The 20,000-nt window shown below is 40.2% G+C and overlaps 2 protein-coding genes and 1 long non-coding RNA gene across 8 annotated transcripts in view; 2 read left to right on the top strand and 1 right to left on the bottom strand.

Moving 5' to 3' along the window:
• LOC134088650 (uncharacterized) overlaps positions 1-1,965 on the top strand; it is a 14,602-nt gene extending 12,637 nt beyond the window's left edge. The window contains exon 12 of one of the 3 annotated variants that reach the window (XM_062542716.1): positions 496-1,965. In XM_062542716.1, the coding sequence (XP_062398700.1) occupies positions 496-936 (441 nt within the window). In that variant the 3' untranslated portion in view covers positions 937-1,965. Of the gene's footprint in view, positions 1-342; positions 399-495 lie in introns of those variants that run through there. The other 2 variants (XM_062542715.1, XM_062542717.1) reach the window with 2 other exon arrangements.
• A 6,406-nt stretch (positions 1,966-8,371) lies between these two features.
• LOC134088648 (GTPase IMAP family member 8-like) overlaps positions 8,372-20,000 on the top strand; it is a 19,734-nt gene continuing 8,105 nt past the window's right edge. For 2 of the 3 annotated variants that reach the window (XM_062542714.1, XM_062542713.1), the window contains exons 1-5: positions 8,389-8,438; positions 14,750-14,808; positions 16,065-16,121; positions 19,283-19,417; positions 19,551-20,000. The exon at positions 19,551-20,000 is cut by the window's right edge and continues 255 nt beyond it. In XM_062542714.1, coding sequence (XP_062398698.1) covers positions 16,100-16,121; positions 19,283-19,417; positions 19,551-20,000 — 607 coding nt within the window. In that variant the 5' untranslated portion in view covers positions 8,389-8,438; positions 14,750-14,808; positions 16,065-16,099. Of the gene's footprint in view, positions 8,439-14,749; positions 14,809-16,064; positions 16,122-19,282; positions 19,418-19,550 lie in introns of all 3 variants that reach the window. The other variant, XM_062542712.1, reaches the window with a different exon arrangement.
• On the bottom strand, positions 9,638-13,593 carry LOC134088649 (uncharacterized). Of its 2 annotated transcripts, XR_009939984.1 has the most exons (5): positions 13,076-13,593; positions 11,764-11,855; positions 11,294-11,537; positions 10,966-11,073; positions 9,638-9,652 (listed from the first exon to the last, which is right to left on the bottom strand). It is a non-coding gene; the product is annotated as an uncharacterized LOC134088649 (long non-coding RNA). The 2 variants fall into 2 exon arrangements; XR_009939985.1 differs by lacking the exon at positions 9,638-9,652 and having other exon boundaries at positions 11,028-11,067.

The following is a 20,000-nucleotide window of genomic DNA, read 5'->3' as shown; positions in this document are numbered from 1 at the left end:
CTCATAAAACCCTTATTTTAACTAATACAGTATATAGAGTATATAGATTAAAGCAACAGTAAAGCATGCACGCTATTTGTTTATCTTGCAAAGTTAGAGAATGTTGCATGATTTTATGAAAGTATGATGTATTGCGATATTGAAGCAAGTCAAATGTGTAGTTTCTTATGTCTCATTCCATCGAACTACAGATCCGCTACCCAATTTTGTTTAACTAACATAGTGCAGTTATAGCCGATAGAGGGTCGCAAAACGAAAGCAGAAGTGCCGTTCACCCTGTTATGAGTTGATCCACTGAAATGATTTTGGAAACATTATTCTAAGGTGCAAAAAACTCTTTAGTGTTTCTTTAAGGCATACAGTACCTCTTCTTAGCATCCACTTCTCACTGATTACAAGTAAGGACTAGAACTAGAAGACATAACTTTTTTTTCAAATGTCATTTAAGTTTATACATTTCATTTAATAAATGATTTTCAATTATATTTTGATAAGATTGCAGCGGATAACAAGAAGGCTTATCTGACTGACTGGGGCTTGGCGAACCTGATGGACACGATATCGATGGCGAGAGGAAGCAGTCAAGCAGGGGCTCACTGTGCCCCACTGGGAGGAACCCCTCCCTACATGGCCCCAGAGTGCCTAGTGGACTGTGAGGACTGCAGCACCATGTCTGACATGTGGTCTCTTGGCATCACTCTTCTGGAGATGTTCACCAACTCTAAGGCCTGGTCGTACAGTAACCCGCGTGAGCTTCGGAAACTTCTTTACAATCAAAAAGCTCCTCGCGCTCTGTCTAAATTGCAGCCTGCTCTTCATGGCATTGTGAAACCACTGATAGAATATGAACCCAAGTCCCGCATGAATGGCAAAGACCTGGTGGTGCTGTTGAAGTCAAAGGTTGATGTCACCAAAAGATATGGGTTCAAATGGTAAAGAGAGGGAAAGATTAAGACGTCATTTCAGCTGTTGTGTATTTGCATTATTAGAATTACTGATACTGAATGCAGATTGATGACTACTGTAAAAACAGTCCTGTTTAAAGCCAGCTCAGTACAACGCTGTATTTTATAGTCTATGTAAACACCCCAAGAACTGTGTTCAAGCACTGGGCTTTGCCCAAAGTGTAAACAACTAAAGAGACATACACACACACACACAGCAGAGAGCTATGCCAGAGGCATACTGTATAAGAACACATTTGGACCCTTTGTGTGACTAGTTTGTCAAAATGACATTCCTCCAGTTGTAAAATAAGCAAAGGCTTAGGCTGGACTGTGTGGACTGTGAAGTCTTTGTGGATGTGTAGTCTTTATTATGGGAAGCCAACATTTACAATATATCTACTTGTTTATATTTTTATAATAGATGGAGTAGTTTTGTGGTTTTTTTTTAAGTGTTCTGAAGTAGCCATATTGTAAATTGAACTGCACAATGGAATTCCGTTTTTTTTTTTTTCATTTAACTTAAAAACAAATGCCTAAAGCAACACAATGTAGGATTTCCCCTTTTCCTCACATTGTTATCAGCGTGGGTACCCAATGCTACGGGGATACCCAATTCATCTATCCCAATGAAATGGATCATGTCCATATGTGCAACAACAACATGCAATACCAAGCATTCCATCCCCAATTCTCTACTAACTCTGTTACATTAAAATGACTTTGCATCCTATATCCAAACGTAAACTTTCGGTAACACTTTGCTTACTTTACTTAAGGTAAAATAAAAATAGCTATATTGTGTTGCTTTTATGGGCTGTTATTGATTTTTTTTTTATCATTAATCATTCCTTAGTACCACAGTACAAATGTGTCATTTGCATCTAAAGTGTAAATATAAATACGTTGTCTTTAAAGTGTTTCCTTGTTTTTTGGTTTATTCTTTTAAAGGGACACTTCACCGATTAGCATTAGGCTTTGTATCTTTAGAAAACCAGTCATGTTTTTGAATGGTCGTGCATCATTCCCTCAGTTTGCCTTGAGATGGGAGAAATGCGGATTTCAATGAAACCCATGAATAGGACTTCCTGCTTTCAATGATGTAAAATGATGATTTTTACATCATTGAAAGCAGGAAGTCCAACATTGAAATCCGTATTTCTTACATCTCAAGGCAAACTGAGGGAATGATGCACAGTTTGTTTATGCAAAGAATATTTGTATATTTCTATATGGATATGTGTATTGTATATTTAAGTGGTCCCCTGTATCAAACGGATTTGAATATAAGCCCAGACATTTTAGAAGTTTTTTGAGGATGAGGATGTTGATGCCATTCTGGAGAAATTTGACTACCTGTACAACCTCTGTAGGTTCCAGATACTGGCTTATGCTACCAGTACTAAAACTGACTCAAACCAAATGCAAAGCTAGTGAAATTACCACTCTCCAGTGGGATAAAGATGGAAAAATTACCAGTTGCCGCCTTTCCTGTTTTGGGGGTCGTCTCATAGTTGGCCCCTGACTTGATGCTATATAATAATAATACCCGCTTGAACCAGTGTTCCCTTAATTTTTTTTAGCAGTGTGTATAAACATAGCGTTGTGATTACAGTTTTACAATATAGCCGCAAGCGGCGATGGCGGGCCCGAGCACCAGCGGTGCGGAGACCTGTGAGATTTTGGAATCTAACAAAGCAACATGTGCGTGTTGGTGGGCATGTGCATGAGCAACACACATGCCCACCAAATTTGGTCAATTTTCCTGAATGTATGTGTCAGCCACAACAGACAATATGCTAGTAGCATAGAGTCCCTAAGCCACACCCTAGGCCAGAGCTCTATCTCTGACTATCGATAGCAATAACGCTAGACAGACACAGACAGAGGGGGTAGAGACAAATGGATCAATAGAATAGAATATACACTTTTTTGATCCCGTGAGGGAAATTTATTTCTCTGCATGTAACCCAATTTAACCAAATTAGTGAACACACACAGTACACAGTGAACACACAGTGAGGTGAATCACACACTGACCCAGAGCAGTGAGCTGCCTGCCCAACCAGCGGTGCTGGGGGAGCAGTGAGGGGTTAGGTGCCTTGCTCAAGGGCACTTTAGTGGTGGACTGGTTGGGGATTGAACCGGCAACCTTCCAGTTACAAGCCCCAAGCCCTAACCAGTAGGCCACGGCTGTCCAGAGGGAAGGAGGGAGGGAGGAAAGAGGGAGGGAGGGAGGGTGGGTGTGTGTGTGTGTGTGTGTGTGTGTGTGTGTGTGTGTGTGTGTGTGTGTGTGTGTGTGTGTGTGTGTGTGTGTGTGTGTGTGTGTGTGTGTGTGTGTGTGTGTGTGCGCGCGCGCGTGCGTGAGAGAGAGAGAGAATGACGGGGGAGGGGTGAGAGTGTCTGTGAGTCTGTGTAGAGAATTAGCACGGGACGAGAGAGACATGCAGCTGAGAGAGAGAGCACCTACTCCTGCTCAGCTAAATGGATGGAGTATATGACACATGCAAACACAAATAAACCTAAATACTCACTTACTGTGAACATGGCTAGATTCAAAATTTCAAAATTGCAGCATAGGTTGATATGATTATAATTATTTGTCAACTCGCTTCAAAATATTTTAGCTAAAACTGTGTCCACCACAATCATTAATGCACTTTTAAAAAACACAAACAACACCAAATTCCAAACTTTGCATATGACTGTCACTACAAACACACTAACTAATACTCCATCAAATTTCATCCAAATTAGTCACTGTTTTCTACCTATAACACCAACTTTTTGTTTCTTTTACAAGACACCTAGATTCAAACCTTCGCCATTTCAATATACTTTTGTATACTTTTTAATATACTATACTCAGAGCAGTGAGCTGCCTGCCCAACCAGCGGCACTCAGGGAGCAGTCAGGGGTTAGGTGCCTTGCTCAAGGGCACTTCAGCTGTGGACTGGTCAGGGATCGAACCGGCAATCCTCCAGCTACAAGCCCCAAACCCTAACCAGTAGGCCACGGTTGCCCAAAGGGTGTGTGTGTGTGTGTGTGTGTGTGTGTGTGTGTGTGTGTGTGTGTGTGTGTGTGTGTGTGTGTGTGTGTGTGTGTGTGTGTGTGTGTGTGTGTGTGTGTGTGTGTGTGTGTGTGTGTGTGTGTGTGTGTGTGTGTGTGTGTGTGTGTGTGTGTGTGTGTGTGTGTGTGTGTGTGTGTGTGTGTGTGTGTGTCTCTAGAAAGCCGCGCGTGTGTCAATGTGTGTGTGTTAGTTAGGGAGGACCCGAGAAGGGGGGTGACAGAGTGCGTGCGTGTGTCTGTTAGTTGCAACAGAGAGAGAGGCAGAGAAGGACAGAGAGGAGGGGCTGTGTGATTGGGCAAATATGAAATTAAAAATAACTCACTTTCTGTTAACATGGTTAAAATCAAAATTGCAGCATAGCTTGATATGATTATAATCATTCATCAACTCGCTTCAAAATATTTTAGCTAAAACTGTGTCCACCACAATCATTAATGCGCTTTTAAAAATCACAAACAACACCAAATTCAAAACTTTGTATACGACTGTCACTACAAACACAATAACTAATACTCCATCAAATGTCATCCAAATTAGTCACTGTTTTCTGCCTATAACACCAACTTTTTGTTTCTTTTATAAGACACCTAGATTCAAACCTTCGCCATTTCAATATACTTTTGAAATTCAAAAATCTGGTCGCAATTCCTCTCGGGCAACCCCTCAAGATCATTTTAGTGCTTAAATGACATAATTTCGATAAACCGTCTAGGAGAAGTATTTCAAAATACATGATGTGCAAAAATCTGAAAATCTCACATAATTCAAATTCTTCTAAGATTCACTATATAGTTTGAATGTAAAACTTGTTCAGAATAATACAACACACATGTCCACCAAATTTGGTTCATTTCCGTGAATGTATGTGTCAACCACAGTAGACGGCGCGCTAGGTGGCGCTATAGAGTCCCTGAGCCACACCCTAGGCCAAAGGTCTGTCTCTCAGTAGAGGCATCAATTCTACAGGTAGCTGCCAAATTTCAAGAGTTTTAGAGCATGCCAAGTTGGTGAAAAAGGGCAAAAAAGTTAAGGGTAAGAGGAATAGAAGTATAATAATAATAATAATAATAATAATAATAATCTGAGCAAAAACAATAGGGCCTTGCACCTACGGTGCAGCCACTTTCAGTGGCCGCACCTCGGTGCTCGGGCCCTAATTATTGCTAATGGATACACCATACAGTATCTCTGACAGTGATCCCAGGGGTGACACAGTCACATTTAATCAGTCCTGTGATCCTATATGGCAAACAATTATTGTCCCAATCATCCCTTGATTTACAAATTACAACTATAGTAAATGAGAATGTTTACAAACAACCCGTTGTCAGAAAACATCAACAACAGCAACATAATTACAGGGACCATCCTTCAGATTTTGAGAAGCTCTTGCACTGGCTGCCCTGAACAACTACTGTAGTCACAAATGACAGATTGCATTGCCACTGTAAGATAATTGCTATTGGTAGGTGGATTGGTGGTGAAGGTCAGCTGCATTTACAGGACTGGACTTTGGGTTAGATGGTTTTCTGGAGTAATTCATTAGTAGTTTGTAAAATATACAACTGTGTGAGTAGCCTCATGTTTGACATGAATGAGACCTTCTGCACTTTTTGTAATTGTTCATGGTTTTAGAATCTCTCCGTCATAATTTAAGAAGGCTACATCAGACTGTCAAGGAAAAGCAACCTGCAAGAAGAACCAAACAGTTTAGAACATTAGTGGATGATATTGCATGATATTGCCAAGTGGTGGCAGTCTATAGTCATGTTAAAGTAAATCTCAGCTGATGGGGTGTTATCTTTAAAGTAAACTTCAGACTTTGACCATAATCTTTTGCTTTTCGTTATCAGAGATCCAGATCAGTTTGTAAAATGTTTTTTGTCATCAAGGAGTCCCACATGTAATTTATATGTGAAGCACAGCCTTTCTGAGCTCACCTGCCATTGTTGGAGATGAAGTGAGCAATTAACCTGTTCATAGGGGTTTTAATATGTCTGATAGACCATCATCTTACTCTTTTTCTATATGTTGTCCTTACCTGATATTACATTACAATACTGAGGCGTCTATGTAACATAATCAGGTTTGGCCTTGGGATTCTGTAAGTAACGCTTATGGAGTAAGATCTGTTTTTTCCAAGTATGTGCTTTAGTTACAAAGGTTTAAAAGGTGAGTTCACTCAGAAGTGATAAACCTTGAAAACTGAGAGAACTGGAGGTCCAAAAAGCTTTATTAGTAGGCCAGTTAATAATAGAACAGATCCAATCTTCCCTATCAGGAGGTTTACCACTTAACTTAGTTGACTCAAGTTTGTCACTTAAACTTGTGGTTGATCTCTGGTTGTCACTGTGTTTGCATCTACAGTAAGCCTCTAGTGCATCTTCTGTGTATTTGTTTGAGTTCCTGTCTGATCCTCTCTGCTGCACGCTTGCCCCTTGGCCACAGTGACCCCTGGTCTGGTGAAGGGGGTCAGTGCACTGCCATCCTCTCTACTGGAACAGTGGGAGTCATGTGATCAACCATGCAAGAGCTCACAGGCGTCTTTGCACATGTCTGGTGCCAAATGCCCAAACCAAAACAATTGGCCCAAAGACTTTCGAGTCACTTTCTTCAGAGTGCCATGAGAATGATTGTATAAGCATTATTTTCAGGGTTTTTGTTGTTGTTCTGAGGGCAAACATGCTTGTAATTTGTTTTTATTCAGAAAATGAATTTAGTTTATAATTGTGATTAGTTTAGTTTATGAAGCAGTTTGTCTTCTTTCTTCTTTACATCAAGCTAACTGGATTGGAATGGCAATAAGAATGATGATGATGATGATGATGATGATGAAAAAAAAAAGTTTTTTTTTCTGTAACCCCCTTCTGCTCCTTCTTTAATATTCTGGTAGCTGTGTGTGTGTGTGTGTGTGTGTGTGTGTGTGTGTGTGTGTGTGTGTGTGTGTGTGTGTGTGTGTGTGTGTGCGTGCGCGTGTGCGTGTGTGCCAGCGAAAGAGTGCAAAAGAGAGGGTCTTACAGTAGATATCTTGTGGCGAGTTCACTTTCTGTTGCTCTAGGAAGAGAAAGAGGAAGAGAATGATGATGCGTAACCAGAAGTCTCTGATGTTGTTGATGTTGGGAGCATCAGCAAATTTGTTTTGAACTCTCCTGGAGCAAGTGACCTTTGACCTGGAGCAGGGCAGGGCCTAGCACGAGTGCTACAAACTGAACAAAGGCAAAGATGATTTATTGTGGACGCTGGCGAAGACCCGTGGCCAGGATCTCAATTTCAAATTTGTTTTAGTCCCTCTGATCCTCACATTTCAGAATAAGTTGTGTTGCTAAGGTAGCAGAGGGCCCTTCACCAAGAAGTATGGCCATTTTTTCCATAGTCACTAGCTCTCTCTCTCTCTCTGCCTATCTCTCTATCTCTCTCAAAAAAAGAAATAAAACTGGCATATACAGCAGTTAGTGTGTTCTGTTAGATCTAAAAGAAAAAGTGCTGTGGGATGACTTGCCTTCTCTATGCAATCTAGGTTGGCTGGGATCTCGATTTCAGCGATTCTTCTTTTTCTTTTGGCGAAAAGTCTGACCCAGTAGGTTACCTCCAGGCACCTGCAGCATCAACCCAGAGACCAAAGGAAGCAGAGAGGAACCGACCAAACCAGTGGAGCTCAGATAAGACTGATGATGGAATTGAGAAGACAAATGCTGAAGCAAAACAGTGCTTCGTGCAATCCCTGGAATGCACATAGCAGAAGCCTATACTTCACTATGCTTGTACTGTTGGCATGTACTTTTAGATGGAAGTGGCCAAATGAAATGCTAGGCGATATAATAAATGCTAAGCATCTAATTGTGTGCAGTCTAACAGTATTCAGTGTGTGAAATTACATTCTGATAAGCAAGTCAAATAATAGTAACACAATAATAATATAACACTAATGCTACAAAGGGGTATTAGTTAGGCTATTACAGTATACAGTATTTGTAGGCTACTAAAAATGTTGCTCCATTTTTCCTGAAATTAAAGAGCTCCATGAACACAAGACTTACAGTATTTGTTCACAAATGTGCAGTTCACCAAGCCTGAATTTAGACACAGACACTTCTGATGGATCTATGTGACACCTGAAATTACTGAATTGTGAACAACATTTGAGAGAAATAAGCCTTTGATGTGAGTAGAAGAAATGGAGTAGCCTAGAAGAAGTTATGGTATTTATGGTATAGTAGGCCTATTTAGCAAAACGACATAGGCCTACAAATACACAGATACATGAAAATGGTTACTACCTTTTCCTGTCAGTAGATGGTGCTACAGGATTCCCTCAGAATATTGATAATGACAGCCTAGTAGGCAAGGCACATTTAACTTTTTGACACAGAAGGCGGAAGTTTTTGTTTTCACTTTCACTTCAAGTATTTGAATGCGGGTCTTCGGTAAGTTATTCGATTTCAAATTAATGAATCGAAGTCCACAACTTCAGAAATGTAGGCTAAGTCATAGCCTCGTCATATTTAACGTTTAACTAACTAACGCTTATTGGATAAGTTGGCTATTTCGGTCGTACTGTGTTTTTATCATTATTATTATTTTATTGTAACGGGCCTAGGCTAGTTTAGGCCTACCTGTTAGCCTACTGCAAGACCAAACAGAGTTGTTTGTTGGTGGGATCTCAAAACTTTACTGGGGCACCGTCCAATCTAATGATAATCTTCTGCCAAAGAGGCAGCAGGCTTTCGCTGTAACGATTGGACCTATTGGCCCTAGCAGTCGGGCTAGAATATGCATAGTCTAGCGACAAACTATGACTATGAGTAGGCCCAACTTTAGGCCTACAAGGATTTATTTCTCTCCTTACAGTGTATCATTAGACCGAGGCCTACTGCAGAACAGGCCTAAGCATCAGTTGAAATAGTCTAACGTTATCATTATTGAATTTCATGATCCGTGTAAGGATAGGCTAGTCTGTGAAGTAAAGTTGTATAGTCTGTGAAGTTCTTTGTAAGCACATTAAATTGATCAATGGAAACAGAGCATTTTAGCATGTCTCCCCCCCAGCAAAATCACGTTGAAAAGTCGTTGAAAAGACGTCTTGTCAAGTCGTCGAAACAACGGCCCAGTTTGGTTTAAAAGTGAAAGGTTAGATGACGTCTTTTCATGGTCGTTGAAAAGACGTCTATGGAAAGACGCCTTTTCAACGTTTAAATTTGGTTGAAACCACGTCTTGTTTAGGTGCTGCCATGGACCTATTTTCAACCAGAATTTTGCTGTTATATATTAATTTATAAGCCTATATTATCCTATTATAGGCTTTTAAATAATGTGCATTAAGCACTTACTAACTTTACCATTACCCATACTATTGCTGTTAAAATAAGCCTATATTATCCTATTATAGGCTTTTAAAATGTGCATTAAGCATTTTCATTTACCAACTTAACCATCTAGATGATAAATACATAATCTAATAGGCCTACATTACAATAGCAAGCTAGGCGTAAACAAACAGTCAAACAAACGTTATCCATTTCATTGTAATTTTATTTAATTCTTGAAGTCTCCGCCACCGGACCGTCTAGGTGCATCATGTTTAAGATGATCTGCCTCAGCTCTCCCGATGTCAGCCTTGTTGCTCCATTTTTCACCGCAGCTGAAATGACAGGAAACATTTTCATTAACAGTGTTTCCCATACATTGAGTAATCTGTGGCGGGCCGCCACGAAATAATGTTCTATGTTGTACGATTGAAATTATTTTTAAATCATGTTATCAATTGAATCACTTTCATTGAGCTGCGCGCACGCAGCTTTTTCTTTGCCCGAATGAAACCACTGCCTCTGCATGTGCATTTAACAAAACATTAACGATTGTTGAAGGATTGTTGTTGCCACATACGGCGAGCTAAACTGCTATTAATTCTGCTTAACATGCGGCGCAAATGTGTTCAAAACGGCGGCATTCAAGTGAACTTTTGCTAACGTCTCACAACGTAGCCCACATTAGGGAGACTAAACTAAGTTATGCATTCGAGCCGTATCTCTAAGCGTTAGAATAGTGTAACGAAGAGACTCTTGTGTGGTCTCAACCGCTGACCGGCCCGCTGACCGGCCCGCTGGCCGGTGAAGTACCCGATCCAACGCTGCCTCCACAGCAGCTTACGAGGAAAACCCCCTGACTGGGAAGCGACAATCAGTCCTCACTCCTACATCCCCGGCCTTAGCTAGCGTCTCCTAACCCTCTCTGGCTTCACCGCGGGCAGCCCTGAACACGCAGGTGTTATCAATTACAATGTACAATTCCAATTCACATTGATTTCCCCCACAGATCCGCCCCCACACAAGAGTCTCTTCGTTGACACTATTCTAACGCTTGGAGATACAGCTCGAATGCATAACTTAGTTTAGTCTCCCTAATGTAGGCTACGTTGTGAGACGTTAGCAGAGTTAACTTGAATGCAGCAGTACGGTGTACATTTTAGGACCGTACAGCAGCCGTTTTGAACACATTTGCGCAGCATGTTAAGCAGAATTAATAGCAGTTTAGCTCGCGCGAGTCTCCTCGTTACGTTTGGATGTCGAATTTAGCATGCTAACAGGTACTTTTCTCTTCCGCTGTCGTGAATGAACAGCTGACAGCGCGGCCGCATTTAGAAGGCGTCACGACGTGATTATTTCTGAGATTCTGATATGTTTTCAAAACTGGAATTTATTGTGCATACGTCATGGTTGAAAACTTATCAGAATCTCAGAAATAATCACGTCTGCAGTCGTCTTAAAACGGCTACATCAAGTCAAACCAGACCGACATAAAAAAAAACACACCTCCAAAGTGTAGTTTTAGGTTGTTTTGGATAGAAGCGTCTGCTGATTGACTAAATTACCAAATGCGCGGGGGGGGGGGGGGGGGGGGAGGAAAATGTATAGCACACTAAAGCATAGGGAAATATAAATGTATTTCACTCACAGCATTAAGGGCCCTGTTGGTTGTGGTTAGCGGAGGGAGGTCCCAGGAAGAGGCCACATTCTGTACCCTTCCCATTTCTTCAGCTGATAGGTTTGATTCCACCTCCAGCTTGAAGATGGAGAGCATGAAAGAGATACATAATGGTTAGACAGTGTGTTAAAAGTTTATAGAATCATAATAGTGGGTCCACCAGTTGACTCCTCAGTTTTTCTAAAATCATTATAAAATCAAAGACCCACAGTCTTTTGGGGGCAACACACAAACAACAACAAAACAAAATAAAAACACAACATAACATCAAACATTAGTAGTTTCTATGTAAACATACAAGCCTGATTGTTTCTCTAATGTCCAGGTCTGCACAGTCCTCCAGGTTTACTGTAGCCGTGTCTGGGCTCCCACGAAGCAGTATGGACAACCACATCACAGAGTCCAGACAAGCAGGGTCCTCCATGAAGGAAAGAGTGCCCCACAATTCTCCCAGCCACAATGAACATATCACTGAGAAAGGGAGAAGCTGAGGGGACCAAATGACCAGGCTCTCCTTCAAAGTGGTGTAACAATGGTGTTTGCTGTTTCAAAAAAAAAAGACAAAAAAGCAAAGTTAGAATAAAACAACTTTGCTTGCTACAACACTTAGAAATAATAAAATTCAGTACATAGTGAACCGTACACTGTTCAGATTCTTCAAAGTCATCCAGCAGTTACTTTAGCTTAGAATAATGGCTTCAAACACATTTTGAGACAGAACTTGAAATAATAGATGAAAATGGTTTTACGTAAAGTTTTTTTTTTTACCCTGAGTAGCATTCACCATCTGACAGTACTAGCAGTTGCAGTTCTGGAAGTTGATGGTAGATCTTCCAGGGACACACTTAAGAGTTGATGTGCTGAGAAGACAAATGAGCAAAGGCTTTAGAAAAAGCAACAGTTACACAGAAAAATGACAGGAATCCCAGACCTCAAAAGCAGCGTCTAGTAAAAACACGCTGGAAGTGTCACTTCTTACATAACCAATTTCCAAAAATAATCATTAAACACAAACCCATCAGAACTTATTGACACAGTCTATAACACAGGAGGAAGAGGGAGACACACACACAGACCAGGAAACCAGGGGACACAAGGGACCACAGGGGATAGTCCAACAAGGGGGTACATAGCTTCGGCGCTACAATACAATCACATAAACACACAACTAGTTTCCCCTACCTTTCACTTTAAAATACCAACATATTGCACAACCTGGGCATCTGAGCCTCGACAATGTTGACCACTCTGTTACTACTCTGTGCCAAATGACAGTCAATAAATAGATAGATATTACTATCATTATTATTCATAATAATAATAATAATAATAATAACAACAACAACAATAACACTATTAACATGCTGCACAACTGGTCAACAGGTTCTCCACGTCTGGTAATGATGACTGCTTGCTATGAACCATAAACAATAAATGGAGAGTGGGCCTAATAGCGATTCTGGTATTTAAAATAGTCCTGTTGGCAACAAGTACAAGTTGTTGCTACCAAAATGCTACAACAAAAATGAAGTGGATAACAGCGCGCTGCTTGTCTACTCTAGTCTAGTGTATCTAGCAGGACGGTGGAGAGATATCCATGGTTACAAAGGACTCTTCGGGACGGGTAGATCTAGCCGCGAAAAAAATTCAAATTTTCGCGCTACCTTTGTGAACGTTCTAAGCAGGTCCACGAAATCATGCGTGTTGCAATCAGGTTCCTAACTTCCTACGTTACCACAAACGGCCCTAAATTGTGTTGAATAGATCAGACAGAAAATACTTTCCTTTCATAGAGATAACGGGACCTAACAGCAATTACAAACGGGTTTCAAGTCCGACTACATTATCAGCGGTAGAGTGAATTAACACAGAATAATTTCTACACTCAAGTAAAACTAGCCCAGGACAGGTTAAGTTAGCATGGTAACATACAGATCCTCGATTACTCCGCTGTCCGCTTTAATCATCTCTGATAGCACTGTTGATGGTGTTCAGAGCATTCGTCTCGTTTTGGCAAAACTGACTCTCGATCAAAATGTTACATTTCTACTTCCTAAATCATAGGCATAAACTCACTTACCTCAGTAGCAGGTTCCATCTTCACGCTGTTCTTCAACGGCTTCAACTGACTGTGTGTTTCAAACAAAGTTCGAAATGGGCTCGGCTACGGCTTCCCGCCTCCGTTCCTCTTGTACATGCGCAGAGTTCACTCCTGTCTCCTTTACGTGAACATTTATGTGATTTTTTTTTTTTATCAGAATTTTAATTACTCATTATTTCAATGACTGATTTTTTTCCATCTGAATTTTTCCTCTGATTTTTTTTTCAGAGGGGAGAAGGCTAAAAACAGAGTTGTCCGTCCATATCAACTGTTGCCATGAGTAAACAAACAAAAGTCACACACGCAGTTAACGGCAGCCAAGATGGCGGCGCCGGGCGCCCGTAGAGTTCGCGGCGGATTTGGGCAATCCCCGGGGGGGAAAGATGGTCGACAGGAACGATAATGTAGTCCTAGGTAGACTATAACTGATAATTTACATCAGGATTTAATTAGTTGATATGTGGTCTGAAAAAGGACGTGCTAAAGACGTCTTTCCTTAGACCTAAATGGGCCGGCCAAAACAAGACCATTATTCTACGTCTAATTTTGGTTGAAATCAGGGCCATGACGGACCGACGGGATTTAGCCCAAATATCAACGTTGAAATGACGTCGTGTGCTGGGGGGGCTTTATTTAAAGGAGAGTATTTTTCATTAAATGAAATTGTGTGATATTATCTAATAATTTGATGACATGGTAGTGTGTAAGAACTCTATTGGCTGTATTTTGCACTGTTTACACCAATGCCTCAGAAAGAGAAACAATTGCATCACTTGCATCACTTGCAAGCAGTGTCTGTGTAATGCAAATAAACATATCATTTCAAAAGAAAGATGATGCTATGCAGTGTTATAATATTAGAAGAAATTATCTCTTATGGAACTGTGCTAAAAGATATTGGATTGTTGTGGATATTCAATATCCCGATATTTTCAAACTCATTTTGGCCGATGCTGATACTGATGTCTTTACTCCCTTTAAGGGTCTGTCCTGTACTCAAATTAACCCATTACTATTACAGTATTGGGATGGCCTTATGCATGCAGGCTACACCTCCATTCTCATTCCTAAACTGAAGAAGAAATCCTAAAGGATTCCTAAAAGAAATCATTGCACTGTGTTGTATAAAATGTGCAGTTGATATGTGACTTTTTTAAATAAAAATATAGATCTCAGTTTATTTGAACAGATTTGTCTAATGCTCCCCTATGTCCATAGTTTGCTGATTTAATTGCCAGAGATGTTCACTGTATAATTTGGCTATGTAGATAGTACAATGCTAAGCTGTTCTTTGCCGGTACAATGTCACACCGATAATACTGTGCATCCCAAGTGCAAGGCTTCTCTGTTTTACTTTTAGTCCTATTTTGCTTTTAACAACCGTTTCCATCAATTCCCCAATACAGATTATAGTAGTGACTATCATCACTTTAAGCAGTGCCAATGCAGTACAAATATAGATGCATATAATATTACAGTAGTATGATACTATGAGCATTACCATGAGGAGAACCTAAAATACCATGGATTTAGAGTTGATAACTTTAATTAGTTTCAATGCATTTGATTAGTTTCATCATAGGAGCTGTAATATGTTAACATTTACTGATTTTGTCAAGTTGACCCTCTAACAACATTGTTTTGTTCCTCTAGAACACTTTGGTGAATGTGAATCCCTGTAGCGGAATTTGATTGCCTTAGTGTAAATAAAGGTAAATTCATTTAATTTAATATTTAAGGTTTTTTATTTGTTCTTTTAAAAGGAAATGAAGACAAGAAAAGTACTGTAGTATTGTACAGATGTAGTTGCGTAGGCCTACTGTAGATCTGGACCAAAACATTTGCCCTGTGGTGAAATTCAGTTGTCATTAGAACACAGGTATTTCCAATGGCTGAAAATGAAACAGCCATAATCATTTATTTTTAAAATGTGACTGTTTGATGGGGAGTGTGAGGGACCGAGGCGGTCACCCCATGTTGTGGGAGGTGCGTCACTGGTTTTGGTCAGGTTGAGGAAGGAGATGGCAGGAAACAGCAGTTCCGTACAAAAATATTTATTTCACTGATGGGCAGAACAGGGAATCACGGTCGGAGTCCAGGCATGAAACAGGTTTCTTCAAGTCCTCTAGGCAACACTTTTCTAGGCAACCGACTAGGCACCAAACCAGGCACCAAACTTGGCAACAGACTAGGCACCAAACCAGGCACCAAACCAGGCACCAAACTAGGCAACAGATTAGGCAACGGATCCACACAAGGCGACTTTGCATAACTATGGTCCGACTTTCCCCTTTGCCTCACAGCAAGCTAGGGTAACTTTTTAACATTTCAAATAACTAGGACTTCTCTTAATTCCTGGACCTCCAGCTCTTCCCATGTGGCTTCCCTGTCTCCCGTGTGTCTCTCATATTATGTGTCTCCCCCCATGTGAAAGTGCCCTACCTTAAATAGGCTAGGCCATTAACCAATTAGTGATTGGACTGAACCATAGGACGTGTGTGTGGGGGGGGGGGGGACTGTACCACTAACCCAATCACAGTTAAAATCAAAAGCTTACACAGACTACATACAAATATACCCATACACATACATAACAATAAACATTAAAGTGTATGTGTGTGCAAAGTCTGTGTTTGCCCAGGTAGGCAGTCAAAAGTCATCAGAAAGGGAAAAGGAGAAGTCTTCTTTTTCACAGGGAGTGTTATCCTTATTTGTTTAATTTGGTTTTGACATTAGAATATCAATGGCACAGGACATGTGGAATATGGAGAGTAAGATGCTCAAGCTTCTGGAATCTAGGCAAATGAGGTTGCATTTTAATGTAGATGGATTATTGAGATGAGTGAGGTGAGCAGATACAGACGCAGTACACAGTAAACACAGACAGACACTGCCAGAAGCACAGACATGTTGGGGCTTTGGTCTGTTTTTTAATCACAGACTGATGTCAATGTCTGTGATCCTGCAGGCCACCACCACAGAACTGACCTCCTGAAACTGAAGATGAGTGCTGATCAGAAATCAGGTAGAACAACAACTACAACATCAACACCCTTTCAACTACCTAATCAGATATCAGATACAGTATCAAGAAATTTCCAACTAACTAATCAGACATATCAACACTTTCAACTAACTAATCAGATTCATCAATACACTTTCAACTAACTAATCAGACACATCACCACACTTTCTACAAACTAATCAGATACATCAACACACTTTCTACAAACTAATCAGATACATCAACAAACTTTCCATCTGACCTTTACCCTCTCTAACCCTATTTCTCTTTGACCTGAAAATGAAGCAAGACTATGGTGCCATTTGTGAAAGCAACAAATGACCTCTTATACGGCGTGCATGAAGTGTGAAAGTGAAAGTTTTGTATGAAGAAGACGATTGTCTGAACCAGGCTTGTGCAAAATTCAGAATTGAATTGAGAATGACTCCTAAATTCCAATTCAATTCTTGAGTTTGAATTGAATTTGAATTGAGGTCAAAAACAGGATGCAGAATTACAATTTGAATTTGAATTAAGGGAAGTAGAATTGAAATTCAATGAAATTCAAATAAATTCATATACATAATATAAGGGTACGCTGCAAATTATTTGATTCTTATCAAGATAAAAAAAATAGAAGTGTTAGATCATTTATACTGTTTGAAGCATGAATTTCTTACTTTACGTAAGTGTTCAACTTTACACTATCTTAAATCAAGCACATCTTTTTTTTTGTCTCAAATAGGCATGAAATCTTGAAATGAGGTAAATACTGTTAAAATTAGATCTTTTACATCTCTCCCTCAAATTCTCATCAAAATAAAGCTAGTTTTAAGATTAAGTGACAAGAACATTTGACTTAATTTAAGATGACATTTAAGATTTAAAATATCATCTTAAAACAGCAGTTTATGCTTATAACAACTTATGTAACAACTTTAAATATACGTAATCTAGACTTGTCACAACCTGTGGTACTGTGGCGCAACAGGTTACAGCATTAGTACCTTGTATTGTCCAACTACCCACGGGGACCCGGTTCGGATCTCACCTGCGGTCATAGCGGAATCTCTCCCCAACTCTTTCACTCACCTACCCGCTTCCTGTCTATCTTCTTTGTCCTATCTGAATAAAGGCAAAAAGTCCAGAAAATATTCTTCCAAAAAAAAGGAATATAATCTGAGGCTGTTTGAATTTAAGTAACCTCATTTTACAACCAGCATTTTATGCTTATATTAAGTATATTTTACTTATTTTGGGGATGTAAAAATTATTTATAAGTAATCTTAAAAACAGCAATTTCATCTTATGTTAAGTTTCCAAATACCTCTGCAGACATGCTTATTGCTAGGTTTTTTTTTATTTATCTTAATTCACAAAATCTTGTCAAGTGAAATTATCTTGCTGCATGGACAGAAAATTTCACTTGTTTTGAGTACCTTTTACCTCAGATTTAGTGTTTTTATCTTGTTTTTAGACACCCTTTTTTGCAGTGTTTAACAATTAAGTTTCACAAAATGTCAGATATGATCTCAACAAACACACAATTTATAATTGAAAACAGTAATCAATGACATTTCCAATGTAGGCCTAATTTTCCCTGATCTGAATGTATATGAGATTCAACACATTCTTCCTGTTATGTGACATGTGAATTTGTTTTGAATTGCCATGAATTGAATTCCACTTCCTGCCATTCCAATTCCAATTCAAATTCAACTTCCTGTGGGGTGGGGCCAATTCAATTCAAATTTCAACTCATGAATTGAATGGAGGCAAATTCTAAAATTCGGAATTGTGCACAAGCCTGAGTCTGAACTGTTTCTATTATAACTGTTTGTGTTCTTTTTGTCAGCGGAAACAGCCATGATGTAGGCTACTGTATTTTACAACAGTGTTTTGACCTTAAAGGAGAAATCCGGCCAATTTTACCAGGGAGCTCAGTTGGTCATCTTCACAGAATACTGTCGGACAGAAAAAAAATGTGAAAATGTGAAATGCTCTCTGATTGGAGTAAGCTGGCTATTGGCTAAAGCAGCCAAAGTACCTACAAACTCTTCTATGAGGGCATGTTATAAACCAGGGGTCTCCAACAGGTAGCTTATTGCAAGCTACCAGTAGCTCCCAACCTGTTTCTCAGTACTGTCAAAGAGCGTATAGTAAGGAAGCTGAATCATAAAGGGGGTTTTCAATGGAATGAAATGGTGCCCACTTCCGCCTCCTATCTGGGCATGATCAGTGACGAGTAATCGGTTTAGACCAGTGTAGAAGCAGCAGAAGCAGTGTGCCGTTGATAACAGGTGGCCTGCGCAATTAGCGGAGACAGGTTAGGTCAGGAGGGACAGGTCGTGAACAAAGTTACTTTGCTATGTATTTGTCACGCTGGAAAATACGATTTCAATGTGGGAATGTTAGAAAGACGTGTGCCTTGTAGAATATGGGTTTGTTACTTGCATTGCTGAATGTAGGGCTAAGGGAATGGTCATAATCTGAGATAAGGTTTATTTCTCCCGTTTGCCTCCCGTTTGCCTCCTAAATGGGAGTGGCACTACGTCACAGGGTAACCGGAATTGACCCTCATATGACTTGTCTCGCTTTATAAACCGTCTCTGGTACTGTAGCTCTCCAAAAGCTCTCCTTGAATTTCCCCTTGGGGATCAATAAAGTATCTATCTATCTATCTATCTATCTATCTATCTATCTAAAAGGAGGAAGATGTTCATAAATCTGATAACAGTCACTTGGGGAAAATTCCTATGAAATCATATCCACAGTCTTTAAAGAGAGAAGGTAATTGAGTTGAAAGAAACTTTCAAAAGCATACAAATCGTATTCAGCGGTTTTGGATGGAGATCTGCCATGTGGATACATGGCATGCTTTTACTAGCAATAACATTAAAGCTCTCGGCCATATCCATTTTGTCAAATTAGCTGTCAGAGGAGAAAAGGTTATAGACCCCTGTTCTAAACTGTACTTTTGTCATGCATGGTCTCATCACTAGTGTGTATCATTGATTTGGCATATTGATTTGGCATATTGATATTTGTCACAATTTAACCACAAAATAATGCATGTGCACTTAAAATGAACACCTGATCTTGTGCACCAGAATACAATACTACTTTGTGTTCACAAATGAAAATATATATTTACCATAGTAGAGATGTATTTCTGATGACAGAAAACCCTGGTGGTTTCTTTGAAATCGACCGTCGGGTTTTGACTGAACTGGAGAAGAAAAGGGATGAAGAGAGAAGAGCAGAGAAGAGGAAGATGAAGGTGCAGAAGCAGAGAGAGACTCTCAGATCAGCAGCAGGTGATCTCATTTTCCACACACAAACATGCACACACACTCACACACACACACAAATATAGACTGCCAAACCAGAGAGATGATCATCAACACGATGTTCAGTGTGTTTCACAGAGTTGCATGATGTGTGTTTCAGGTGGAGTTCCACACATCTCAGACATGAGGATCGTGCTGCTGGGATACAGAGCTGGTGGGAAGAGTTCATCAGGAAACACCATCCTGAACAGAGAGGAGTTTGGTGCCTCAGGAAGAACAGCTGAGTGTGTGAAGAGAGAAGGAGCAACAGCAGGGAGACGCATCACTGTAGTGGAGGCACCAGGATGGTGGCTGAACTACACTGTAGAGGAAACTCCTGAACGTGATAACCGAGAGATTGTCCTCAGTGTGTCTCTGTGTCCTCCAGGACCCCATGCTCTACTCCTGAACATTAATGTGAATGAGCCATTCATAGAGAAATATAGAAGAGGAGTGCAGCAACACATGGAGCTGCTGGGTGAGAGAGTCTGGAGTCACACTATAGTGCTGTTCACCAAAGGGGACTTGCTGGGAGACACAAGCATTGAGCAGCTCATTGAGACTAGAGGAG

The sequence above is a fragment of the Sardina pilchardus genome, chromosome 8 (genome assembly GCF_963854185.1).
Source record: "Sardina pilchardus chromosome 8, fSarPil1.1, whole genome shotgun sequence".
Taxonomy (NCBI): domain Eukaryota; kingdom Metazoa; phylum Chordata; class Actinopteri; order Clupeiformes; family Clupeidae; genus Sardina; species Sardina pilchardus.
This window is presented reverse-complemented; position numbering and strand designations above follow the sequence as displayed.